Source organism: Oryza glaberrima, chromosome 12 (genome assembly GCF_000147395.1).
Source record: "Oryza glaberrima chromosome 12, OglaRS2, whole genome shotgun sequence".
NCBI lineage: Eukaryota > Viridiplantae > Streptophyta > Magnoliopsida > Poales > Poaceae > Oryza > Oryza glaberrima.
Window position 1 is genome coordinate 129,334 of NC_068337.1, and position 22,016 is coordinate 151,349.

Here is a 22,016-nt window from a genome sequence, read left to right on the forward strand (position 1 = left end):
GAGAGAGGGGCCGGGGGGGGCAAAGAAGAGGAATTTAATTATAAGAGGAAGAGGGAGAAGAAGAGCTTAGGTACAGGCTCCAGTAGCTAAGCTAGTCCAGTACAAGAGATCGATCGAGAGACAGAGGATCGGAGAATCCAAGTACTGGGAGGCAATTAATTTGAGTTGAGATCGACTTGAGAGCTAGCAGAGGCTCATCTCATCTAGGCCAGCAGAGGCTCTTCGCTCGCTTATTTCATCCATGGCTTCCAAAGGTATGTACTACTAGCTAGTATCTTAATTTCTATCTATATCTATATCTATATATGCTGAATTTACTGAATTCGATTGATCGTACGTTTGTGGACCGATTTATCGATCGGTTAATAATATACTATAAGCAGCTAGCTGGAGTAGCTTAATCACTACTTTGAGGAAAGAAGTAATTAATTTGCTCAATCGTTCAATTCTTTCTTCGTTAAGCAAGCATGTAGAATATCTAACCTACTCTCTCTATATATATGCAAAATTAAGCTGACGGGCAGGGTGATTTTGAGGCCAGCTCTCTGCTGCATGCATATATACTCCATATAACTTAATATGTACTAAATATTTTTCTGGTATATAATAGTACTTGTGGATTTACTAGCTAGCAAGTACTCAAACTAATGTACTTAGCGAGTGTTTACTGTGCTGCCTGCAGTAATACTCCTAATTAATAGAGGAGTAAATTGCATTTATGGTACACGAACTTATCTGGTGGGTGTAAATAGATAGATCAACTTGCAAACTATGTATTTCGGTACAACAACTTTTGTAGCCCATATAAATTAAGGCCAAAAATAGTCCGTGTATTTGAAAATAACATGATGTGGCACCGGAACTATGCGGCTGAGGAGACAATTAGTTGCACACCGTTGTAAGGGCAAGAAAATGGGTTGCAGTAGTGGAAAGAAGCACATATCCTGTAGTAATACCAAAGTAGTAGTTTCTAAGACTGGAACAACAAGAGTGGCTGGTGATGAGACTGATCAACGACAGAAGTGTAGCTGCCAGCTTCATCTCATACTAATTGCCACGTATTAAAACAGTACGTAGTGTAATGGCCAATCGACCCTTCACCAATATCTCTGAGCACTTGTAGCTAGTCAGCGATTTCCATGTTGCATTGAACTATGTCAGGGATGGGTGAGTGTAATAGAATGCACGAAACAAAATTTCCATATGCTTATGATTTTATAACTTTAATTTGTGAAGAAGATGCAAACATGAACTGAAACGAGTCAAGAAGGAAAGCGACATGGCATCCGTGTCAATGCCACATCAAATTATTTTGAATGCATGGTTTGTTTTGGCCTGGTTTGCACGGACTAGACAAGTTGTTATACTAAAATGTACAATTTATAAGTTATTGTATCTATTTGCACCCACCACGTAAGTTTGTGTATCGTGAGTGCAGTTTACTCTTAATAGAGATAGCTAGTAGAAAGCATAGAGTGATAGGCGGAGGTCCCTCAGGCGCAGGGTGAGGGAAAGAAATTAAGTGCAGGATTATCGATGGATGTGCCTTATCCAATATAATCGCCCAATACATCCGATATGATCCTCATGAATTGGTTGGCCAGATTATTGTATCAGTCGATCGATCGATTCCCCATGGCCATGCATAATCGATTGTCCAGATTCATTTCTATAATTTAAATAAATCTTTTTGAAACAGATCGGAGTAGATATTCGTGCCTCGCTCTACTACAACATGCTGTCCTGTCCCGTAGTACATCGATCGATCAATACTTGCTAGTGATCTATCGATATCAATAGCTAGGTAGCCGACGACGACATTTCTGTATGTTGTCCCTTTTACTAACTAATTAGCTTCTTAATTAATAATTTATTAATTTGCACCCACTCCTCATCGTTCCATCTCCATCGATATCATCATTAACTAACGGTGAAAATTAATTTTTCAGACAAGCTAGTACAGAAACTGATGTGATCTGATCTGATGGATAAATATAAATAGAGAAACGATCGATCAAGACCTGCATCTGCTGCAGGCAGGGGCGAGCATCTGAATCGATCAAAGCAATATGCATATCTACTACCTCCGTTCCATATTACTTGTCTTTTTGAGTTTTTGTTTGTCAATGTTTGATCATTCATCTTATTCAAAAATTTTTAAAATTATTATTTATTTTGTTTGTCATTTGCTTTATTATCAAAAATACTTTACATACTACTTATCTTTTTTTATATTTGCACTAATTTTTCAAATAAAACGAATGGTCAAACGTTACAAATAAAAAATCAAAAACGTCATCTATTATAGGACGGAGGGAGTATCTATCTATATGTCTATCCGATCGATCCCCAGCACTATAGCATCAGCATCATATCAGAGCATATATGCATGTATGGTCCATGCATGCATGATGAATATACTCATACCCTCCATCATACCGTACGCACAGAGAATCCAATTCCATCGTCTCTTTATTTCCACGGTGTGGTGTATAATTTTTTTATTACATACATACTCGATCCGTATTTATTTAATATAGGGTTGTGTTGCGTTTTTAATTATATATATATAATTACTCCACAAGTGCAAGTGGAATGGAATAGTGAACAGGATCGATCGGAGCAGCTACGAAAGCTACAGTTACGAGTAGATAAGATCACTGCAGTAGTACACATGCAGGCCACACAAGTGAAGTGATGACAGCCAGAGATTAATTAACTAATTAATTAACTGCATTCATGCCTAGCTTGGCGAGACGAAAACTTGTCATGCTTGCCTCTTGTCTGCTATTTGGTGGCATCAATCAATACAGTATATACTACTCCTAGGAACGAGGACTCAACAACTATACGCCCTCCGTGTAAAAAAAAAAAAAAAAAAAGACAAACCATAGGTTTGTATCTGGACATGATAGGTTTATCTTTTTTGGACAGAGGGAGTATATTAGAGTACACGTAATGGTAAAGTAAGTTGCTCTCTATAAAACATATACATCTCAACAATAGACTAGATTAATAGCAAACCACCTCAATAGTATGTCTACATGGGTATTTATAGCCCTCTAATACATTGCCTCATTTTTCTCTATAGAGTATCTCCAGGTTAGTAGATAGCTTTGCTCTCTCTCTTCATTTAATCTCTTCCAAGTAGGAAAATATGCTGACATGGATCTCTTGTAGAGAGCCTATAGATAACCATTACGGGTGCCCTTAGAGCAGGTACAATAGCAGGCTATAAGCCAGCTGCAAACATATTTTAAGCAGATAAATGAGGAGAGAGAATAGCAGCGGGCTACAGATTTGTAGCCAGCTGTAGCACGGACTCCAAGACGTAGTGTGTATGACAGGTGGGACTAGATATTAATAGTGTAGTATGTAACTATTGTATGAATGAGCTATTAGATTGGCTATAGATGAATTGAAGTTAGTTGTTGGCTACACTATTAAACTTGCTCTTAGAGCAAGTTTAATAGTATAGCTTACTATTGGCTCCACTTCATCTATAGCCAATCCATACAATAGTTGCTTACTATACTATCAATATATGGTCCCACCTGTCATACGCACATTGCGTCTTGGAGTCCGTGCTGCAGCTGGCTACAGATCTGTAGCCCACTGCTCTTCTCTCTTATCTTTTATCTCATTAAAATATGTTTGTAGCTGGCTAATAATCTGCTATTGTACCTGCTCTTACTCCTTATTAAGGTTCCAACTAATTAAATTGTAGTACTCCTACTGTAGTGGAGTACCATATTACTATATCTTAACATACCGTGCCTAGGAGATAAGTGAACAATAATGATCGATCCCCATGTGCTCAAAATCAAAATCATGACCTAACTTCGCGCGAGGTTTTGATAAACTAATTAATATTAACCAGACCTAAGCAGTGTCCACTGTATATGTATATGTAGATGCTGGTAGATTTTCTCTCCCATCTCTACTTTTTTTTTTACTTGGCTTAAATAGGATAATCTAGTACTTATTAAGCAATACAATTCAAATCTATTTAATTATAGACTCCTATTCTTTGGGTATTTTATACTTGATAATTTGCTAAAGTAGCTTTACGGATTCATCTATTTAAACACGATACATGATGTGCGAATTTATCATAGAATTCAAATATATTCCAACTACTTTTTTCAAATTAAATTTCTAAGGTATGCAGTGTAATAGAATCAGATTCATTGGATAGGAAGCAATGAATGACTCATAATCATTTGAAAGTAAGGAAAAAAAGAGAGACGAGTCCATTTTACATGTCAACTTTCGTCAAAATAAAAATTCATCCCTAAACTTCAAAATTGGATACTATTTATCCCTTAGTTTTTAATACCGTTTTCTTTTGAAAAGTATGTACATCATTTTGTTTATATTTTTTCTCAATCATTTACTAACTTTTATAATTAATATATATTTTAACCTATTTGAATCGGTCAAAAGATGAAAAGTAAATGGTTGAGGGATGAATAATGTCTGGTTTTAAAGTTTATGAATAAATGTTAGACTCGATGAAAATTGGGGATGTAAAGGGATTTTTCTATTAAAAGAATATGCGATTTTGACATGTACAAATGGATAAGCTCAGGCACGTCCATTGCGGTTTCACCAGAGCCAATCCATCTTGCAAGATTCCAATGAAATAGAGGCATACATGGAATATATTCTGGAGACTCTGAAGATTTGAAGATGTTACAGATAAGATGATTTGAACTATATAATTCCAGCTACGTAAAAAAGCTAAGACAATGACTATATATGAGATGGTAGCATATGTGAAATGGTTTAGTGAATACTTAAAACTTTATTTAGGTGTTTGGTTAGGAAGAGAGAGAGTGGTGATAATTATAAGGGACAATTGTTTATTTGACTTTGTTTTGAAGCTAACTACCAATTTGACTCTATTTTTTCTAGTTTGCTTATTTGACCTGCTTTTCGAAAATGAACACTCCGTCTGACCTGTTTCTACAACACCGTTAAGAGTTCATTTTAAAAAAGAGAAAAAATAAAATCACATTTCATAATGACTAAAATACCCTCCAACTCTATCCTCATCTAACCCTTTTCTCTCCCGGTCTCTCTCTCTATCATGATCCCTTCTCTCTCCGGCGAGGGAGCTATGGCGGGGAAGGTAAGCGGCAGAGCCGGCTGGTGGAGGGAGGGACCACCGGCGGCGGCGGCGGGCCATGGAGGGAGGGGATCCACACCTGCGCCAACTTGCGGAGGGAGGGCGGCTGCGCCGGCGTGGATCAGCGGTGGCGCCGGCTGATGGAGGGGGGAGCACCGGCAGCGGCGGGGGGCCGTGGAGGGACAGGATCCACTTCGGTGTCAACTCGCGGCGGGAGGGTGGCTGCGCCGAGCATGGATCCACGGCGGTGCCGCTGGTGGAGGGAGGGAGCACCGGCGGCGGCGGCCGGCCGTGGAGGAAGGGGATCCGTGCCGCCGTCAACTTGTAGAGGGAGGGCGGCTGCGCCGGCAGAGTTTCGACCCATAGGAAGTCCACCCCTGCCGCTTCCAGCCCGCCGGCGAGGGGGAGCTCGTTGTCCAGGCCAGGTAGAGCGGGCCGATGACGTGGCCAACGCCGGCGCAGGCGCTTGTATGGAGGGAGGAGGTGGCAATGGCAACGCCGGATTCGCGGACCGCAGCTCGAGATCCACCGCCCGGACTCGCCGCCGCCACTCCTCATCGTCGTTGTCACCAAGGCCGGCGCCGGCTCGCCGTCTCGACTTTCGCCGCCTCTCCCTGTGGTGGATCCGTGGAGGAGAGGAGAAGAACTCGCAGCCGCCACTCCTCGTCGTCGTCGTGGTCGTCACCAGGGCCGGCGCCGGCTCGACGTCTCGCCTTTTGCTGCCTCTCCCTGTGGTGGATCCTTGGAGGAGAGGAGAAGAGAGAAGATAGGATTGGAGAAGATAGAACTGACGGGTGGGTCCCACATGTAATAGGGTCAAATGAGTAAGGGCAGAAGAGACATTTTGTGCTTCAGTTAACACCGTTAGACGCCCTTAACGGAATAGGGTCATACCATGTCTTCAATTTTGAAAAGGAGGATCAAATAAGCAAACCCTAAAAAGTAGGGTCAAATTGGTAGTTAGAGTTCAAAACAGGGTCAAATAAGCAATTGCCCCTAATTCAACTAGTTGATACCTCGCGCTTTGCTGCGGGATATATGGATGATTGCATGTTATACATTATAGAAATGATAGATGTATATATCTAAATAATGTAAAAATGGTGTGGAGGTAATGATTCGACATTGCTTGCGTATTGAGTTCTAAAAATACAATAAAATTAATTATAAATGATATGTCATGTTTGATGATATTTAAAATACTCTAGATAATAATTACTAGTGGATGATGATGTGGCACGCTTGCATATGATTTAAAATACTCTAGATAATAATTGCTAGTTGGTGATGATGTGGCACACTTGCATGTTGAGTTTTAGGAATTAGTGGGCATCAACTACATAGAAAGTATAGTTATAGATGCGGGCACACCCAAGGCAATTTGAAAGGGGGTTATGGTAGCTGTTATGAAGAGGGGAATGTATCATTGCAGGAGAAGATTCTAGTGCACTGATTTTTTTTTTACTAATGCCTTATTGTAGACTCATAGTTACAGAGCATATGATAAAATCGTCATTCTATAATAATGCTCGGTGCTAACTTATCTCTATCAAACTATTATTGAATGATTTCAGTACTCCTTATGTATTCATTATTCCCATGCTTGATAGTAGATTGAATTTCATAGTGAAGCATTAGTAAAAGTTGCACAAGTTTTTTTTAAAGGAAAAACAAAATGATATACTGTTGCAGGCACAGAAGGAGGCCATGGTGGCGTGGAGAGAAAGGAGCAGCAGCAGCAGAGGGGTTACCAGCTGCCCCGTGACTCCCGGGGATCACTCGAGGTGTTCAACCCCTCATCCGCTTCCTCCTTCCGCACTGCTGCTGCCGCCCCCACGTCCACCTCCCCCTTCCTTGCTATTCCCGACAGGGAAGAGGATAATGTGGTGGCACAGCAGCGGGCAGCAGAGTGGGGCCTCGTCCTCCAGACCGACCACCACACAGGCCTCCCCCAGGGCGTCTCCGCACGACCCTCCTCTGGCTCCGCACGCACCAGCTCTGAGGACAACCCACAGCAACAGCAGAGCGCCGCCGCCATCCCACGGGTGTCGGAGGAGCTACGGGCGGCACTATCAGCGTTCCAACAGACGTTTGTGGTGTCTGATGCCACCCGCCCCAACCACCCCATCATGTACGCCAGCGCTGGCTTCTTCAACATGACCGGCTACACCTCCAAGGAGGTTGTCGGCAGGAACTGGTTCGATCCTCACACACACACATAAACACATCAATCCAATTATTCAATTAATAATCAATTGTGTGTGTAGCCGCTTCCTTCAAGGCTCTGGCACCAACCCCCATGAGATTGACAAGATCAGGCAAGCCCTCGCAAATGGCTCCAACTATTGTGGCCGCATCCTCAACTACAAGAAGGACGGCACGCCATTCTGGAACCTCTTAACCATTGCCCCTATCAAGGATGAGGACGGCAGGCTCCTCAAGTTCATCGGGTCAGCTATTTTCCCATCACATTAATTACATACATCACATAAACAGATTATTACATTTCAGCACCATATTTTTATTTGGCTGTTTGCATTGTTATTCCAGGATGCAAGTGGAAGTTAGTAAATACACTGAAGGGAAAAAGGATACTGTTGTTCGTCCAAATGGACTTTCAGAATCACTCATCAAATACGATGGTACTACTAAATGTTTATCTTTTGCTACAAAAGGGTTTTATCCATAAGGTCTTGGAAATTTACAACTTTTGGTTTCAAACTAAAAAAGAGAAAAAAATCAACAATTAATATTTACAGCTCGACAGAAGGATCACGCCCGTAGCTCAGTGTCTGAGCTCTTGTTGGCTCTCAAAAATCCACGCTCATTGTCAGAATCAAGCAATAACACCTTAAAAAGAAAATCACAAGAATCCCTAAGCATGTCAATGAGCGAAGTTCCTAGTAAGAGAAGCTCTGAAAGTGGATCTCGCCGAAATTCTCGTAGCGGAACAAGGAGCTCGCTTCAGAAGATCAATGAAGTACCTGATCAAGTGAATAGAACTAGAAAATCTGGTCTGCGTGCATTTATGGGGTATGCATACAAGTCAAATTATATAACATGTTGTTTGCATTTATCTTGTTTGTCTTACTTAATTTGTACATGCAGTTTTCTTGGTATGGGCCATGGAAGTGTAGAGAAGAACATGCTGAAACCTAGAGATGAAGATCCACTGATCGATAGTGATGATGAAAGACCTGAGAGCTTTGAAGATGAGTTTAGGAGGAAAGAAATGAGGAGGGGTATAGACTTGGCTACTACACTTGAACGTATTGAGAAGAATTTTGTCATCACAGATCCAAGGTTGCCTGATAATCCCATTGTAAGATCCATATGGAATCTCTTTTACCTCTTACACCGCACCTGTTCTTTTTATTAATATGGATATTAAATTTTCATGAATGTATGTTTTGGTTCATATTTCAGATATTTGCATCCGATAGCTTTCTGCAATTGACAGAATACAACCGTGAAGAAATATTAGGGAGAAACTGCAGGTAATGATGATCCCATCTTGCCCCTTTTGCTGCACAATTTACTGGAAGGTTTTTAAATTTTATAGAAAATTTCAGGCTTTTGTAAAATTTTTGCACTTTAACGGTATAAGTTAGCTTTTCATGTAAAATACTAGTGAACAACTTGCCTGGTGCTTTCTTCTGCCCTTTGTGCAGGTTTCTTCAAGGCCCTGAAACTGATCGTGCAACAGTTAGGAAGATAAGAGATGCCATAGATAACCAGGCAGAGGTCACAGTTCAGCTCATAAATTATACAAAAAGTGGTAGGCTACTCATCACTTGTCTGCATGTTTTTGTTCTCAACTTATAAATATACTAGTTAGTTGATACCCCGCGCTTTGTTGCGGGATATGTACATGAATACATGCTATACATTATAGAAAATGGTAGACGTATATATTTAAATAAGGTGAAAATGATGTGGAGATAATGATTTGACATTGCTTGCATATTGAGTTCTAAAAATATAACAAAATTGTAAATGATATGGCATGTTTGCATGATATTTAAAATACTCTAGATAATAATTGCTATTGGGTGATGATGCGGTACACTTGTATGTGGTTTAAAATACTCTAGATGATAATTACTTGTGAATGATGATGTGGCACACTTGCATGTTGTATTTTAAGAGTTAGTGGACATCAATTTTATAATAAGATAGGATATGTCTTTTCACAGTAAAGTTACCTTCCCTTCATTACTTGGACAGGTAAAAAGTTTTGGAACCTCTTTCACTTGCAACCAATGCGTGATCAAAAGGTACTATAGTGACAGACATGGGAAAAGTTTCTGCTGAGTTATTCATTATATTTGTCTACAATTCTTTTGTATGTAATTTGACATGAGTCCAATTTGCCTGTGGATCAGGGTGATGTTCAGTACTTTATTGGGGTTCAATTGGATGGAACTGAGCATGTTCAGGATGATGCTGCAAAAGAGGGAGTCGTGCTGGTTTGTATCTTGAAAAATCATATTTGTGCAACTGACAAAAGCAACACAAATAGATATGGGCAGTCCCATTGTCATGTTTTGTAGTCTGATGCTTCTGGAGTTTTATTAAGAACGAAGGCTATGTTCATTTGCAAGAGTTGGAAACACAGCTGTTGCGCACGGGAAACGGAGCGGTCCATTAGCACATTATTAATTAAGTATTAGCCAATTTCTTTTCAAAAATGGATCAATATGATTTTTTTTTAAAGCAACATTCGTATAGAAACTTTTTGCAAAAAACGCACTGTTTAACAATTTGAATAGCGTGGGCATGGAATACAAGAGAGATGGGTTGGGAACATAGAGAAAAAAACTCAGCCTAGCTGGAATTGCAAAAATGCTCTATACCCGAAAGTCAAAACTAGCTACAGAACTTGTGATACATCTCACATATTATAAAATCTAATCTACGTGACTAGCATTCTCTTCTAGAAATAATTAATAGTTTTCTCTTATCTTTTCCATTTTTTAACATGTTGTTTCATTTTTCCTCATAATTTACCCTTTTATGTCTCCATGAGTGAGTGAATTTTGATTAAAATTTCTCACATTAGATTACTGTGTCAATGCTGCCAAATTGTTTGTGAATATTAGTGACTAATTGCACCAAATTTGGACAAGGCAAGCCTAGAAACACTGCATGAGTAAACAAGTTGTTGCATTGGTCCGGATAAACAAAAGTTGTTGCATTGGTCCGGATGAACTAAACAGTTCAATGTTTACTAAACTTTGCTATGGACCTTCAACTTTATGAAAGCATAAAAGCATAGTTTGTTGGAAAAATAAACTGGAATGTTTATGTGCCAGGTTAAGAAAACCGCAGATAATATCGATGAGGCTGCAAAGGAACTCCCGGATGCTAATTTGGTCAGATTAAAGCATCACTCTTTGATTCATCATATATGTGCTTGCAGTTCTAACAGTAACCCATGCTCACATTCAGAGACCGGAAGATCTATGGGCTAACCACTCAAAAGTAGTCCTGCCAAATCCACATATGAAGGATACTGCATCATGGAGAGCCATCCAAAAGGTATGATTTGACTATAGTTCACTGAATTCGCTACGCAAACATCACTTTAAGGTTACTGCATATAGCGGCCTCATCTTTTCGCTTATGCTTATCAGCCAAAATTTGAATTTTCAACCTTAAATTCGAAGCTGATTTTGAGGTTTTTTCATCGAAGTTTATTTTTCAGCTTTTGCTTTTAGATCACTAAGAACACGTATATAAAAGCTTCATTTACAAATTACTTTTCATTTGCAAATATGTCGTTTGGCTTATTCCATAGATAAGCCAAACAATAGGGTTGTAAGTGTCATTATCTGGACAAACTTGGAAGAGTTATATATCATTATCTAGACAAACATGGGAGAGTGATTTACATGTCAACCTCTATGTTTTAAAAGTGTCATTTTAATCTCATCGCTATTCTGTTGTAGAATACAACAGCCTTTATAGAACACTAGTTATTTGCCTACCATATTATATGCCATCACAGCCAGGAGATTTATACTGATGTATAATACAATAGCCTTTACAGAATATTAATAACTAATATCTCTTGTAGGTTCTCGAGAGTGGTGAAAGTATTGGTTTAAAACATTTTAGGCCAGTAAAACCATTAGGATCTGGTGACACTGGAAGGTAAATCATTTCATGGTTTGGTTAAATTGGATAAACATTGAATTGTTGCCTTTTATTGCTAATACATTTGACTCATTTTACAATTGTTGTTTCAACAATGTGTATTATGATTGGAATTGCAGTGTACACTTGGTAGAGTTGTTGAATACAGGAGAATACTTTGCCATGAAAGCTATGGATAAAAGCATCATGCTTAACCGCAATAAGGTTTGATGCTTGTTTCACCTTTTAAAATGTGTACATTTTTTGTGAATAAAAGACATTGTTTATACTTCTAGTTATGTCTATTGCATTATATCTCTGAGTACATTATAATGTCTCTAGGTTCACAGAGCTACTGCTGAACGCCAAATCCTTGATCTATTAGATCACCCATTCCTTCCAACATTATATGCATCATTTCAGGTTTGCTCTATCAATAATCTAGCTAAGATGTCCTATTTATGTATAATCATTTCCATTTCACTCTATAATGTGGAAGCTATCCCTATTATCTAGTCTTAATACCCCAACATAGCTATAGAAATCTTTTTGCAGTACATCAGTTTTATGTGGTATTTTCTGATGAATTTTCCTTTTCAATATATGGCAGACAAAAACGCATATATGCCTCATTACTGACTACTGCCCGGGTGGTGAGCTCTTTGTGCTTCTAGATAATCAACCTCTGAAGGTTCTACATGAAGATGCAGTCAGGTCATCATTTAAACTATTGTTTTCGCTTAGTTCTGATGGGATGATGTGTGTGGCTTTGTTTTGAACACACGTTGGCAGCATATGTGCTAATCATTGTGGCAAAGACATGCTACTTTGATCTGTTGTGATTTTGTTTGATTCAATTATTGTATGAGAAGACAATAAGTATTTGTATAATATTATTTCATTATTCACAGGTTCTATGCTGCCGAAGTGGTTGTTGCACTAGAATACCTACATTGCCAAGGTACATATACATCATTATTGATAACTTGCATGCATTAAAAATTCTCTTATTTCAATGATCATTAATATATCTAGGGATGCCTATCAACTTTACATAAAAAGAACATGGCCTTAATACTCATAATTTATCCACTTTGACTGCATGCCATACATAAATATTGAACCATATAGCACTTCTTCAATACAGTTGAATCCTCACAAGAAATCCATGCATTTACTTGGTGGGTAATAGATGTCTTGTCTCTTTTTGACAATTCATGATATTTAGTTGGAAAATAGTTACTCCCTCCATTTCAAATTACTAGTCGTGTAGATTTGTCCTAAATCAAATATGTTTATCTTTGGCTATTTTTTTTTAGAAATCTATGTAGTTTAACATGTGAATTACTCCCTCTGTCCCTAAATATTTGACGCCGTTGACTTTTTTAAGCATGTTTAACTGTTTGTCTTATTCAAAAAAATTTAAATAATTATTAATTCTTTTCCTATCATTTGATTCATTGTTAACTACTTTTATGTATACATATAGTTTTACATATTTCACAGAAAAATTTTGAATAAGGCGAATGGTCAAACATGTTTAAAAAAGTCAACGGTGTCAAATATTTAGAGACGGAGGGAGTATATAGTATGAAACTATTTGTCATGGTGGATCTAAAAAATATCAATCTTATTATGTCAAATATTAAAATGTTTGACTTAGGACAAACCTAAAATGACGAGTAATTTAAAACAGGGGGAGGACACTACTTCTAAATGTGTATTATTTCCTTCTTTGTCTTCAGGTATAATATACCGAGACTTAAAACCAGAGAATATCTTACTTCATAGAGATGGGCACATCTCCCTTACAGACTTCGATTTGTCTTGTCTAACATCTTGCAGACCGCAGGTAATAATTTGATAAATCTCTTCTCATAAAAGTAATATTAATTCATGAACCTCTTTCTCTTCCAAAAAGAATCATAAAACGTCACAATTATAATGCGCTAATGAGAAAATGAACCACATTTGATTTAAATATGAGTAGTAAAATTCACTTGCAGTATCACTGCTTGCAAGGAGGGTGCAGTTTAGTCACTCATCTTGCAAATTGTACAAATAAGTCATTCATCTTGCTTCGATGGTGCAAATCTTACCAAATACATTGTCACATGGATTATTTGTTTTTGAATTGGAGGTCATATTGACCTAACATCATGCTTTTTTTAGCCATTTGGCAAGGCAAGCATTAAAGTTACAAACTAATACTCATTTTTTTCCATGTATATGCTACTACTCCCGTTGTCAATGAACACGACCATATTGTGCTTGTCAATCAATAACAAAATTCATCTTTAATTGGATTTTACTACTGGTGGTATTGCACGTTCTCTTATTTATGGATCATGTGACCATGTTTGCAAAACAAATTAACATAGAGCATAACTTCATTGCGAACAACCCACAAGACACATGTTTTATGTGCTTTGCACCCCCTAAAACAAGATGAGTGGCTTGTTTGAGCATTTTACAATATGGGTGACTAAATTGCACCCACCTCACAAGTTGCGGTGCTAGCGATGCATTTTACTCATTAAACATGCTTTGCCCATCGTGTGGTAAGTATTTTTTTTAACAGTATACTAATCCTCAAGGGATAGCACATATTATTATACTAGTGTAATATTGTTTTCAATCTATCGTACACTTCAGCATGTATGTCAATAAGTTCATTATCATCCCAAGTTACAATAAGTATTTTTTATGTTATTTGGTAGGTCTTTCTTCCCGAAGATGCTGATGAGAAAAAAGGGAGAAAAAACAGGAGTTACCCCATATTTTTTGCTGAACCTATGCGAGCATCCAATTCATTTGTTGGCACGGAGGAGTACATTGCGCCTGTACGTGCATATGGTCTTCTAACTTACCTGTTCTACACTGTTTGGCAAGCTTTTATTCATTCCCAATATTTCATCTTTGGTACTGAGTCTGTGCATCCTTGTCTGTTTGCAGGAGATTATTACAGGAGCTGGCCATACAAGCGCTGTTGATTGGTGGGCTCTAGGTAATTCTTCCACCAACAATATAGTTATCTTGTTAGACAGTCCTTGTAGTCTATTCAATTACTGTGAATAAATAAAGTATTGAAAATTAAAAGGTGAAAATAGTTTAGAACACCATTATCATATCATGCATGGTTACATTACTGTATCAGACATGGTTATGGTTATGAGGTGGTGGTAATGAATCTATTTGTTGATTCAGGGATTCTTCTATATGAAATGTTGTATGGTTATACACCTTTTAGAGGAAAAACGAGGCAACGGACATTTGCTAATATCTTGCACAAGGATATCAGATTTCTTGCTAGTATATCGGTAAGTAAATCAAGCGTCATTTTTTTTTAAGTTGGAGAAGTTAAATCGGTTTGAGTTTTCAGGTCAGCCTAGCGGCGAGGCAGCTAATGTATAGGTTGCTACATAGGGACCCTGCCAACAGGCTAGGGTCCTACGAGGGAGCCAATGAGATAAAAGGACATCCCTTTTTCCGTGGTATAAATTGGCCTCTTATACGCGCCACGGTAACGTAACTAGCTATATCCTGCTGCTATACATGAGTGTTTAATTTGGATGATGAGATTCTAATGTAGAATGTGTGTGTGAATGAAATCAATAATGCATTGTAGGCGCCTCCAAAGTTGGAGATCCCACTATTTTCCAAGGATGACATGGAGAAGAAGGGACTAGTAACAAATAACCGCACGGATATGTTCTAAAGATCCTGATGATGATCTTCAATAAAAGAGAGGGACATATATTGTTGCTTGCTTTGCGTGTGTAGGCCAAGATTAAGATTATGTCATGTAAATATGTAATGTATCGTACAGACCTTGTTGTGTTTGAACCTAGTATGCGATCCATCATCTTAATAAGATGCAATGCAGCGCAATGTGTGCCAGTGAACAGTAATGAGCTTGACTTGAGTTTATAGTAGTCTAGTATAGTGAGTAGAGGAAAAAAAGAGTAAATTGCATTGACAGTACGTAAACTTGTCAAGTGGGTGCAATTTAGTATACGAACTTGTAAAACACTCATTTGGATGTATGAATTTGTTTGATGTGTGTGAACCAAGACCAAAAGAACACGACATGGCCAAGTTTAGCAAGTTAGACGTTGGTTAGGACATGATGTGCACAGGCATAAGACTGATAAGGGGCGGGCCCACTTTAATTCATGGGTATTCAAATGAATACCCAAGATTTTGGAAAAAAAAATACATATATGAAGTTATATTATTACATATGTATATATAGAAAAAAAAGGAAAAATGCTTATATCTATTCAAAACTCAAAAGAAGCCCAAACTGAACCCTCCCACCACCCACCATTTCAGGCCCGTTGGCCCAATAGAAAAAAAAGGCCCAATTCCTCTCTAACCCTATCTCATCTCCTCACCTCCCTCCCCTTCCCATCCCAGCCGCCACGCCCACGCGTCGCCAGCCGCCGCACGCGCCCATCCCGGCCGCCTGCCCACGCGCCTCGCCCGTCCTCGCTGTCGCGACGTCGCCGCCCGCCGGTCGCGCTGCCCAGCCGGCCAGCCCACCAGCCGTCTGCGCGCGCGCGCGCGGCGCGCCTCGCCGTCGCCCGGTCGCCGGCCGCCCACAGGCCATAGCCGGCTCCGCACCTCGCGCCTCCTCGGCCCTCGCCGCTTCGCCGAGTCGCCGGACGCCGGCTCGCCGCCTCCGCGTCTCCGCACGACCGCACCTCGCGCCCGGCGGCCGCCTGCACGCCTCGCGCCCTCGCCGCCTCCGTCCTCGAGACCTCGACAGCAGTCTGCAACGGTGAGTCGCCGAGTGCCCGTAAGACATGCTATATTGGTAAACTTGACTTCCGTTTTTATTATTGGTATTTTTATCTTTCTCCAAACAATCTTAAGCCTTATTAAACATTTTATTGAATAGGCCTTATTAAACAATCTTAGGCCTTTTTTATCTTTAGCTAGAAGAAATTAATTAAGACGAGATTTTTTTCCCCCTCTCTTTGAAATTTGAATGAATTCAAAGAGAAAACGCTAGTAGTGACCGCCGCAACTTACTAACGTAGGAGAGGACAAGGAACAGGATGAGTTTGCCCAGGCTGAGGGCACAGAGGTGGTCGATGAAGCATAACGCGTACCACGTTCCTGAGCAAATGCCACTAGATGATCGATGATCAAGAACCACATATTAAAACCCTAAAAAAAGATGCCGTCAAAAAGGCGTGCAATTTGATTATTCTTATCATCGGATGTCATGCATTGCAATTTGATCACACCATTTACACGGATTATTCGAGATAATATAATTTCAGTACAAATTCAAAGTCTTTTTTCCCGGAGAATATAATTTCAGTACAAATTCAAGTACTAATTAACTTATTGACAAGGCATTGTCGACGAGCATGGCGACGCCGTTCGCCGTGGCGCGCAGGGAGGGCGGCAACGTGTCGTGTAGGCGGTCGCTGCTTCGAGGCGGAAGATGAAATGGTCCTCCCTCCAGAACCGCATAGCCAGCCCATCCGACGGGCGGGTCCACTTACACATACCACTCCACTTACACTTTCGTCCTCGCTTCGTGTAAAAGGGTTAACCCTGGAGTGATATGGTTGGAGGGAAGAGGCCTTATAAGTTAGTTCCACCCTTGCTAAACTAGCGCACATAGCTCTCATGGTATTAAACATGCACACATAGCTCTCATGGGCCACATAGGCTTTGTCCTAATTAGGCCAGGATGTCATAGAAGTAGACACGGATGACATGGCTGGCGGAGGTGAGTGAGGTTGCCACAGTGTTGGCGGCATCGGCGGTGGCAGCGGCGGAGCAGGAGTTGGAGTTGAAGTCCTCTTCGTTGACCTCGAGTTTGCGTGTTGTCCTTGACCTCCTCCCTCTCCGCGCGGTGGAGGTGGTCTCGGCAACATCAGAGTTGCTCTTGGGAGGAGCTCGATGGCAAGTGCATGCTCAAGAGCGCCTACAAGATGGCCATGGCGGCGTGCTCTTGCTGCTGCCACGCGATGGTGGGGATGCCGTGCTACCTCTGGAGCACGTTGCGGAGCACCAGACGCGTGCGCCGTGTACACTGCCATGACGACGACAACGTGGAGGAAGGAGGAGGAGGATGGGACGGCTCATTGTCAGACTTCGGCTGGAGCTCCAGCAAGGATGAGGAGGGCTCCACCTCCACTGAAGGTGGGGAGTATGGTGGCCACGGCGGCGGTAGAAGGGAAAGGAGGAATCAAGACCAGATGCGGCGGTCTCTGCGGCTGAGATATTTACTTGTTTGACTGACATATGGGTTCTGCATGTTTTGTTTTAATTTGTTAGTCTTCAATTTTTCTCTTTTAATTTTTCTTTTTAGGTCAAACTACCACGTAAGCGTCACGTCGATGCCACGTGGGATGAAGACCTAGTTAAAGGAGCCATATAGGTACCATGCCAGCAAAAACCAGGGACAATACTGTTGAGAGACCTTGTTTGCACTCGTTTTCATAAGTTGGGATGCTGTATCCGCTTATTTGCGGTCTATGAACGAATTGGTAGGCCTGCAATTGGGCTTTGCTCTCCCATGTTACTTGCATGAATAAGTTTACTTTAAGTCCCTCAAAAATTGTTGCCAAGTCTGTAATTCGTCCCTGGACCTCAAAACCGAATACAACACATCCCCAACGTACAAAACCAGTGCAAGCGAGATCCCTCGGCACTATTGTCCCCGGTTTTGGCTGATATGGCGCCTATATGGCTCCTATGACTAAGTATTCATCCTAGGTAACATTGACATGGCAGTTTGATCTTTAAAAAAATAAAATGAGCAAAATTGAAAACTAACAAATTAAAACAAAACATACAGGGCCCATATGCTCCTTTAATTTTTCTTTTTAGATCAAACTGACACGTAAGCGTCACGTCAATGCCACGTGTGATGAAGACCTAGTTAAAAGAGACACATATGCGCCATATCAGCTAAAACCAGGGACAATACTGTCAATGGACCTTATTTGCATTGGTTTTATAAGTTGGGGATGCGTTGTATCCGGTTATGAGCGTTCTAGGAAGACTCGGCGACAAAAATTGGGATCTAAAGTGAACTTATTCGTTACTTGCATAACAAAATGTTATGGGCTTCATCTTGTCTTGTTGTTGCTAGTACTTTCTAGAGCACTTGGCGTGGAGGGATGGCAGCGGCAGCTCGCTTGCTGCCGGTGGCGGCGAAGCGACTAACGACGACGGCAAGGGCGAGGCGCCTCTCCACCTCCACCTCGACGTCCCCGCCCGCCACTGCCGTACTCTACGACCAGCACGGTCCGCCCGACAAAGTCCTTAGGGTGGCTGAGCTGCCGGCGGCGGAGATCGGCGAGCGCGATGTGTGCGTGCGGATGCTGGCCGCCCCCATCAACCCCTCCGACCTCAACCGCGTGGAGGGCGTCTACCCCGTTCGCCCTCCCCTCCCTGCCGCCGTCGCAGGCTACGAAGGGGTTGGCCAGGTCCACGCCCTCGGCGCCGCCGTCGATTCCCGGCTCCTCTCCCCCGGCGACTGGGTCATCCCTTCTCCGCCCTCCTTGGGCACCTGGCAGACCTACATCGTCAACCCAGCAACCGCCTGGCACAGGGTTCGCTCCGATGTGCCTCCCCAATACGTCGCCACCGTCACCGTCAACCCACTCACCGCGCTCAGGATGCTCTGCGACTTTGTTAACCTCGCCCCTGGTCTCCTGTCACTGCTTTCTTCTCTTTTCTTTCCCTGTAATTAAGTCTCACCCCTACCCCTGGATACGTTTGTTTCAGGTGACACTCTTGTCCAGAATGGCGCTACCAGCATTGTCGGCCAGTGCGTCATTCAGCTCGCCAAACTGCATGGTCTTCACACCATCAACATCATAAGGGACAGGTATGTATGCCTACCTACACTACATCAACGCATTCTGCATCCAAGCTACCCAATTGATGATGACTACGCTAGCATCTCCATAATTTGTTCTATAGGCCTGGTTCACAAGAGGCCAAGGACAAACTTAAACAGCTTGGAGCAGATCATGTGTTTACGGAAAGCCAGCTAGACATCAAGAATATCAAAAGCTTATTGGTACTTCTCCCTACAGGCCTGCATTTCCGTTTCTTAATTCAACCTCAAACTACCTACTTGTCCACCCTTTTTCATAATAAATATATGAACTAATGTGGTAAATTGTATTTACTCACTCTGATACTGTTGAACCAGTCCCCTGTATTATGGAAATGCTTCCACACATGGATGATCCTTGTAGACGCTTTTACATTTCTGCTAATAGAAATGGAGGGGTACCCACCCTTTTGATCAAACAAAAAGAAACTTGAAATGCTTGGGCTCCTAATTAAACTTAGTCATGAGTTTTACTGGAAGCTATTTTGCTGCTTCACAGCTAAATGTTACAGTGCTGTTTCATTTAATTAATGGGAGTGCCTCGCACTAAACAATTATCTAAAAAATTAACAGTAAGGAACAGGACAATCTCAACTGTTTCATTATACTGCTGCTATTTTGTTTACTGTGGTATCAGGGTGCTTTGCCAGAACCTGCATTAGGGTTGAATTGTGTTGGAGGAAATGCCGCTTCTGTCATACTGAAATTTTTAAGGTAGTGCTTTAAACATGAACAAAATTCTGATTAGAACCGTCTTTGTCTTCCACATATATTTATAAACTCTCTCTTTAGGCAAGGTGGCACAATGGTGACATATGGTGGAATGTCCAAGAAACCTGTTACTGTTTCTACTTCATCTTTCATTTTTAAGGTTAGTACATCAGATCTTTGGTCCTTAACAGTGGTCGACAGGGTTTCTAATTTCATATGCAATTTACTCCAGTTGTGTACTCTAAATGTTTATACCAATCTACTGCTTGAAGCTTCTGGCATCGTAATACTAGACTAGTCTAGAATTAGAATCAGGGGCGTTTGTCTCATAAGCACAAGTCATAGGGGCGGCTTTGTTAGACGACTGATCAGTGAACACAAGAATTTGTTTCTGCATCAAAAGTATCACCTGTGATATCATAAAGTTTTGAAACATCATGTAGTTCCGAAAGAAGAAACCCTGCATGGAAGTTTGAAAGATATATCGTTTCTTTGTGCTACCATGTATCATGTCGTTTATGTCAATTACTTAGCATGGTTTTCATAGACAGTATTTAACACAATGCTATTTTGTTAAGTAGGATCTTTCCCTAAGAGGATTCTGGCTACAGAAGTGGATGAGTTCAGATAAGGCAGAGGAATCTAGAACAATGATAGACTACCTGTTGGACCTGGTGCACGAAGGCAAACTTAAATACGAGTACGTAATGCTACTCTCTTCTTGAATTGCTGTTGGATTACACAGTATGAAACAAATGTAGGTCCTATCATATATGAGGGAGAAATGAATTGTTTTCGTACAGGATGGAGTTGACGCCCTTCAGTGACTTCCATTTGGCTCTTGATAAGGCACTCGGCAAACATGGAAGCCAACCAAAGCAGGTTCTCAAGTTCTAAGATAATGCAAGGACAACGGATGAGAGAGCTTGTATTACAAAAACAGGAGTAGAAAAAAGGATGTAAACAGTGCATGTGTGCGTGGCTAGGGGATCGGTGGCCTCTTTCAGTAGTAGTTACCAGGCTGACTTGGGAAGCGGCAAATATGTTTTGCGGTGATTGCAGCGGATCTCTGTCCAATAATGGCCGCTTCACTTCAGATGTCTTCTTTGAGAGGATCACTTCACTTGAGAGTAGAAAGACGTAGTATATCACTTCACTTCAATCCCCCCGCGCAATATGACCTTGTGTGGTTGTAAGTTCTGAAGTGGTATTGATTACCGTCCGATCTGGAGAAAGAAAGTTTTCACTAGATTATCGTCACCGATTATTTGCTCTAAGTTTTCAAAAAAAAATTCTTAAAAGATTTCTTCTGTATTGATTAGACCACTTGTTTTAAAATATTTAAGTTTATTTCTTAAAATATATAATCTATCCCTATGATCAAGTAGATAATATCAAATAATCAAACTGTCTAAATTGCATTAATTTCTGAGTAAAATAAATAGTCAAATATCATATCCAAAAGTAGCACTATATATTTTCATTCAAACTGAGGAAGTATGTTTGGCAGGCACAATACAATTATATAAACCTATATATACTAATCTTCAAAAAGAATTTTCATTTAACACGATTGAAATAGCTCGAGCCTTATGAAAAAGAGAAAAATGTTTAACGCGGCTAGTGTAAAATCAAAATGAGAAAACAATAACGCTCAGATGTTTTTATGTTGGATTTAATTCTTTGACTCGGCTTGGGCACTCTTATATGATAACTCCGTTAGTTTTAAAAGGTAGAGATAATTTACTCCATGCTATTGAGCTTTCCCAGTTCAACGATTTGCCACCGACATTGTCTCTTTCTACAATATATCGATGACTTCGTCGATGGTTGTATAATATTTCATTGGGCCGAGCCATTTAAACAAAAATACCCTTAGAGGATTGATTTATCTAATTAGAAATTTCAAAAAAATATGAAAAAAAATATGTGACCTCCTTACACAACATGGAAGTTTCTATAAGTTTCATGTTATTTTTGGCATCTTTACTTTCTACAAAAATATTTTTGTATGATATATCTCATAGAATAGATTCTCTTTAAAATATACTCGAGCCCCCTTAAAAAAAAGAGAAAAATGTATTAACGCTCATGTGAAACCAAAATGAAAACAATTGAAAAGAAAAAGAAGATGAATGTTGAAGCAGGAATGAAACCCAAGGA

At 40.5% G+C, this 22,016-nt stretch overlaps 2 protein-coding genes across 8 annotated transcripts; both read left to right on the forward strand.

Annotated features, from left to right (window-relative positions):
- Positions 1-15,334, forward strand: LOC127757825 (phototropin-1B). Of its 3 annotated transcripts, XM_052283408.1 has the most exons (23): positions 3-254; positions 6,824-7,328; positions 7,399-7,581; positions 7,682-7,773; positions 7,891-8,164; positions 8,240-8,453; positions 8,558-8,628; positions 8,803-8,909; positions 9,359-9,408; positions 9,517-9,600; positions 10,447-10,506; positions 10,583-10,672; positions 11,211-11,287; positions 11,410-11,494; positions 11,612-11,692; positions 11,880-11,983; positions 12,181-12,230; positions 13,015-13,121; positions 13,990-14,112; positions 14,225-14,276; positions 14,477-14,589; positions 14,652-14,792; positions 14,898-15,334. In XM_052283408.1, exons 1-23 carry the CDS (start codon positions 242-244, stop codon positions 14,985-14,987), a joined length of 2,766 nt encoding a protein of 921 aa, XP_052139368.1. In that variant the 5' UTR covers positions 3-241; the 3' UTR covers positions 14,988-15,334. The 3 variants fall into 3 exon arrangements, with proteins under 3 accessions (XP_052139367.1, XP_052139366.1, XP_052139368.1); XM_052283407.1 differs by having other exon boundaries at positions 1-254; positions 7,891-8,453; positions 14,652-14,797; XM_052283406.1 differs by having other exon boundaries at positions 2-254; positions 7,891-8,453.
- A 369-nt stretch (positions 15,335-15,703) lies between these two features.
- LOC127757241 (enoyl-[acyl-carrier-protein] reductase, mitochondrial-like) lies at positions 15,704-21,102 on the forward strand. 5 transcript variants are annotated; one of them, XM_052282718.1, is made up of 9 exons: positions 15,704-16,052; positions 17,604-17,781; positions 18,400-18,949; positions 19,028-19,130; positions 19,226-19,325; positions 19,780-19,856; positions 19,935-20,013; positions 20,435-20,553; positions 20,657-21,102. In XM_052282718.1, exons 2-9 carry the CDS (start codon positions 17,770-17,772, stop codon positions 20,748-20,750), a joined length of 1,134 nt encoding a protein of 377 aa, XP_052138678.1. In that variant the 5' UTR covers positions 15,704-16,052; positions 17,604-17,769; the 3' UTR covers positions 20,751-21,102. The 5 variants fall into 5 exon arrangements, with proteins under 5 accessions (XP_052138678.1, XP_052138681.1, XP_052138680.1 ...); XM_052282721.1 differs by lacking the exon at positions 17,604-17,781 and having other exon boundaries at positions 18,390-18,949; XM_052282720.1 differs by lacking the exon at positions 17,604-17,781.
- The last annotated feature ends 914 nt before the right edge of the window (positions 21,103-22,016 follow it).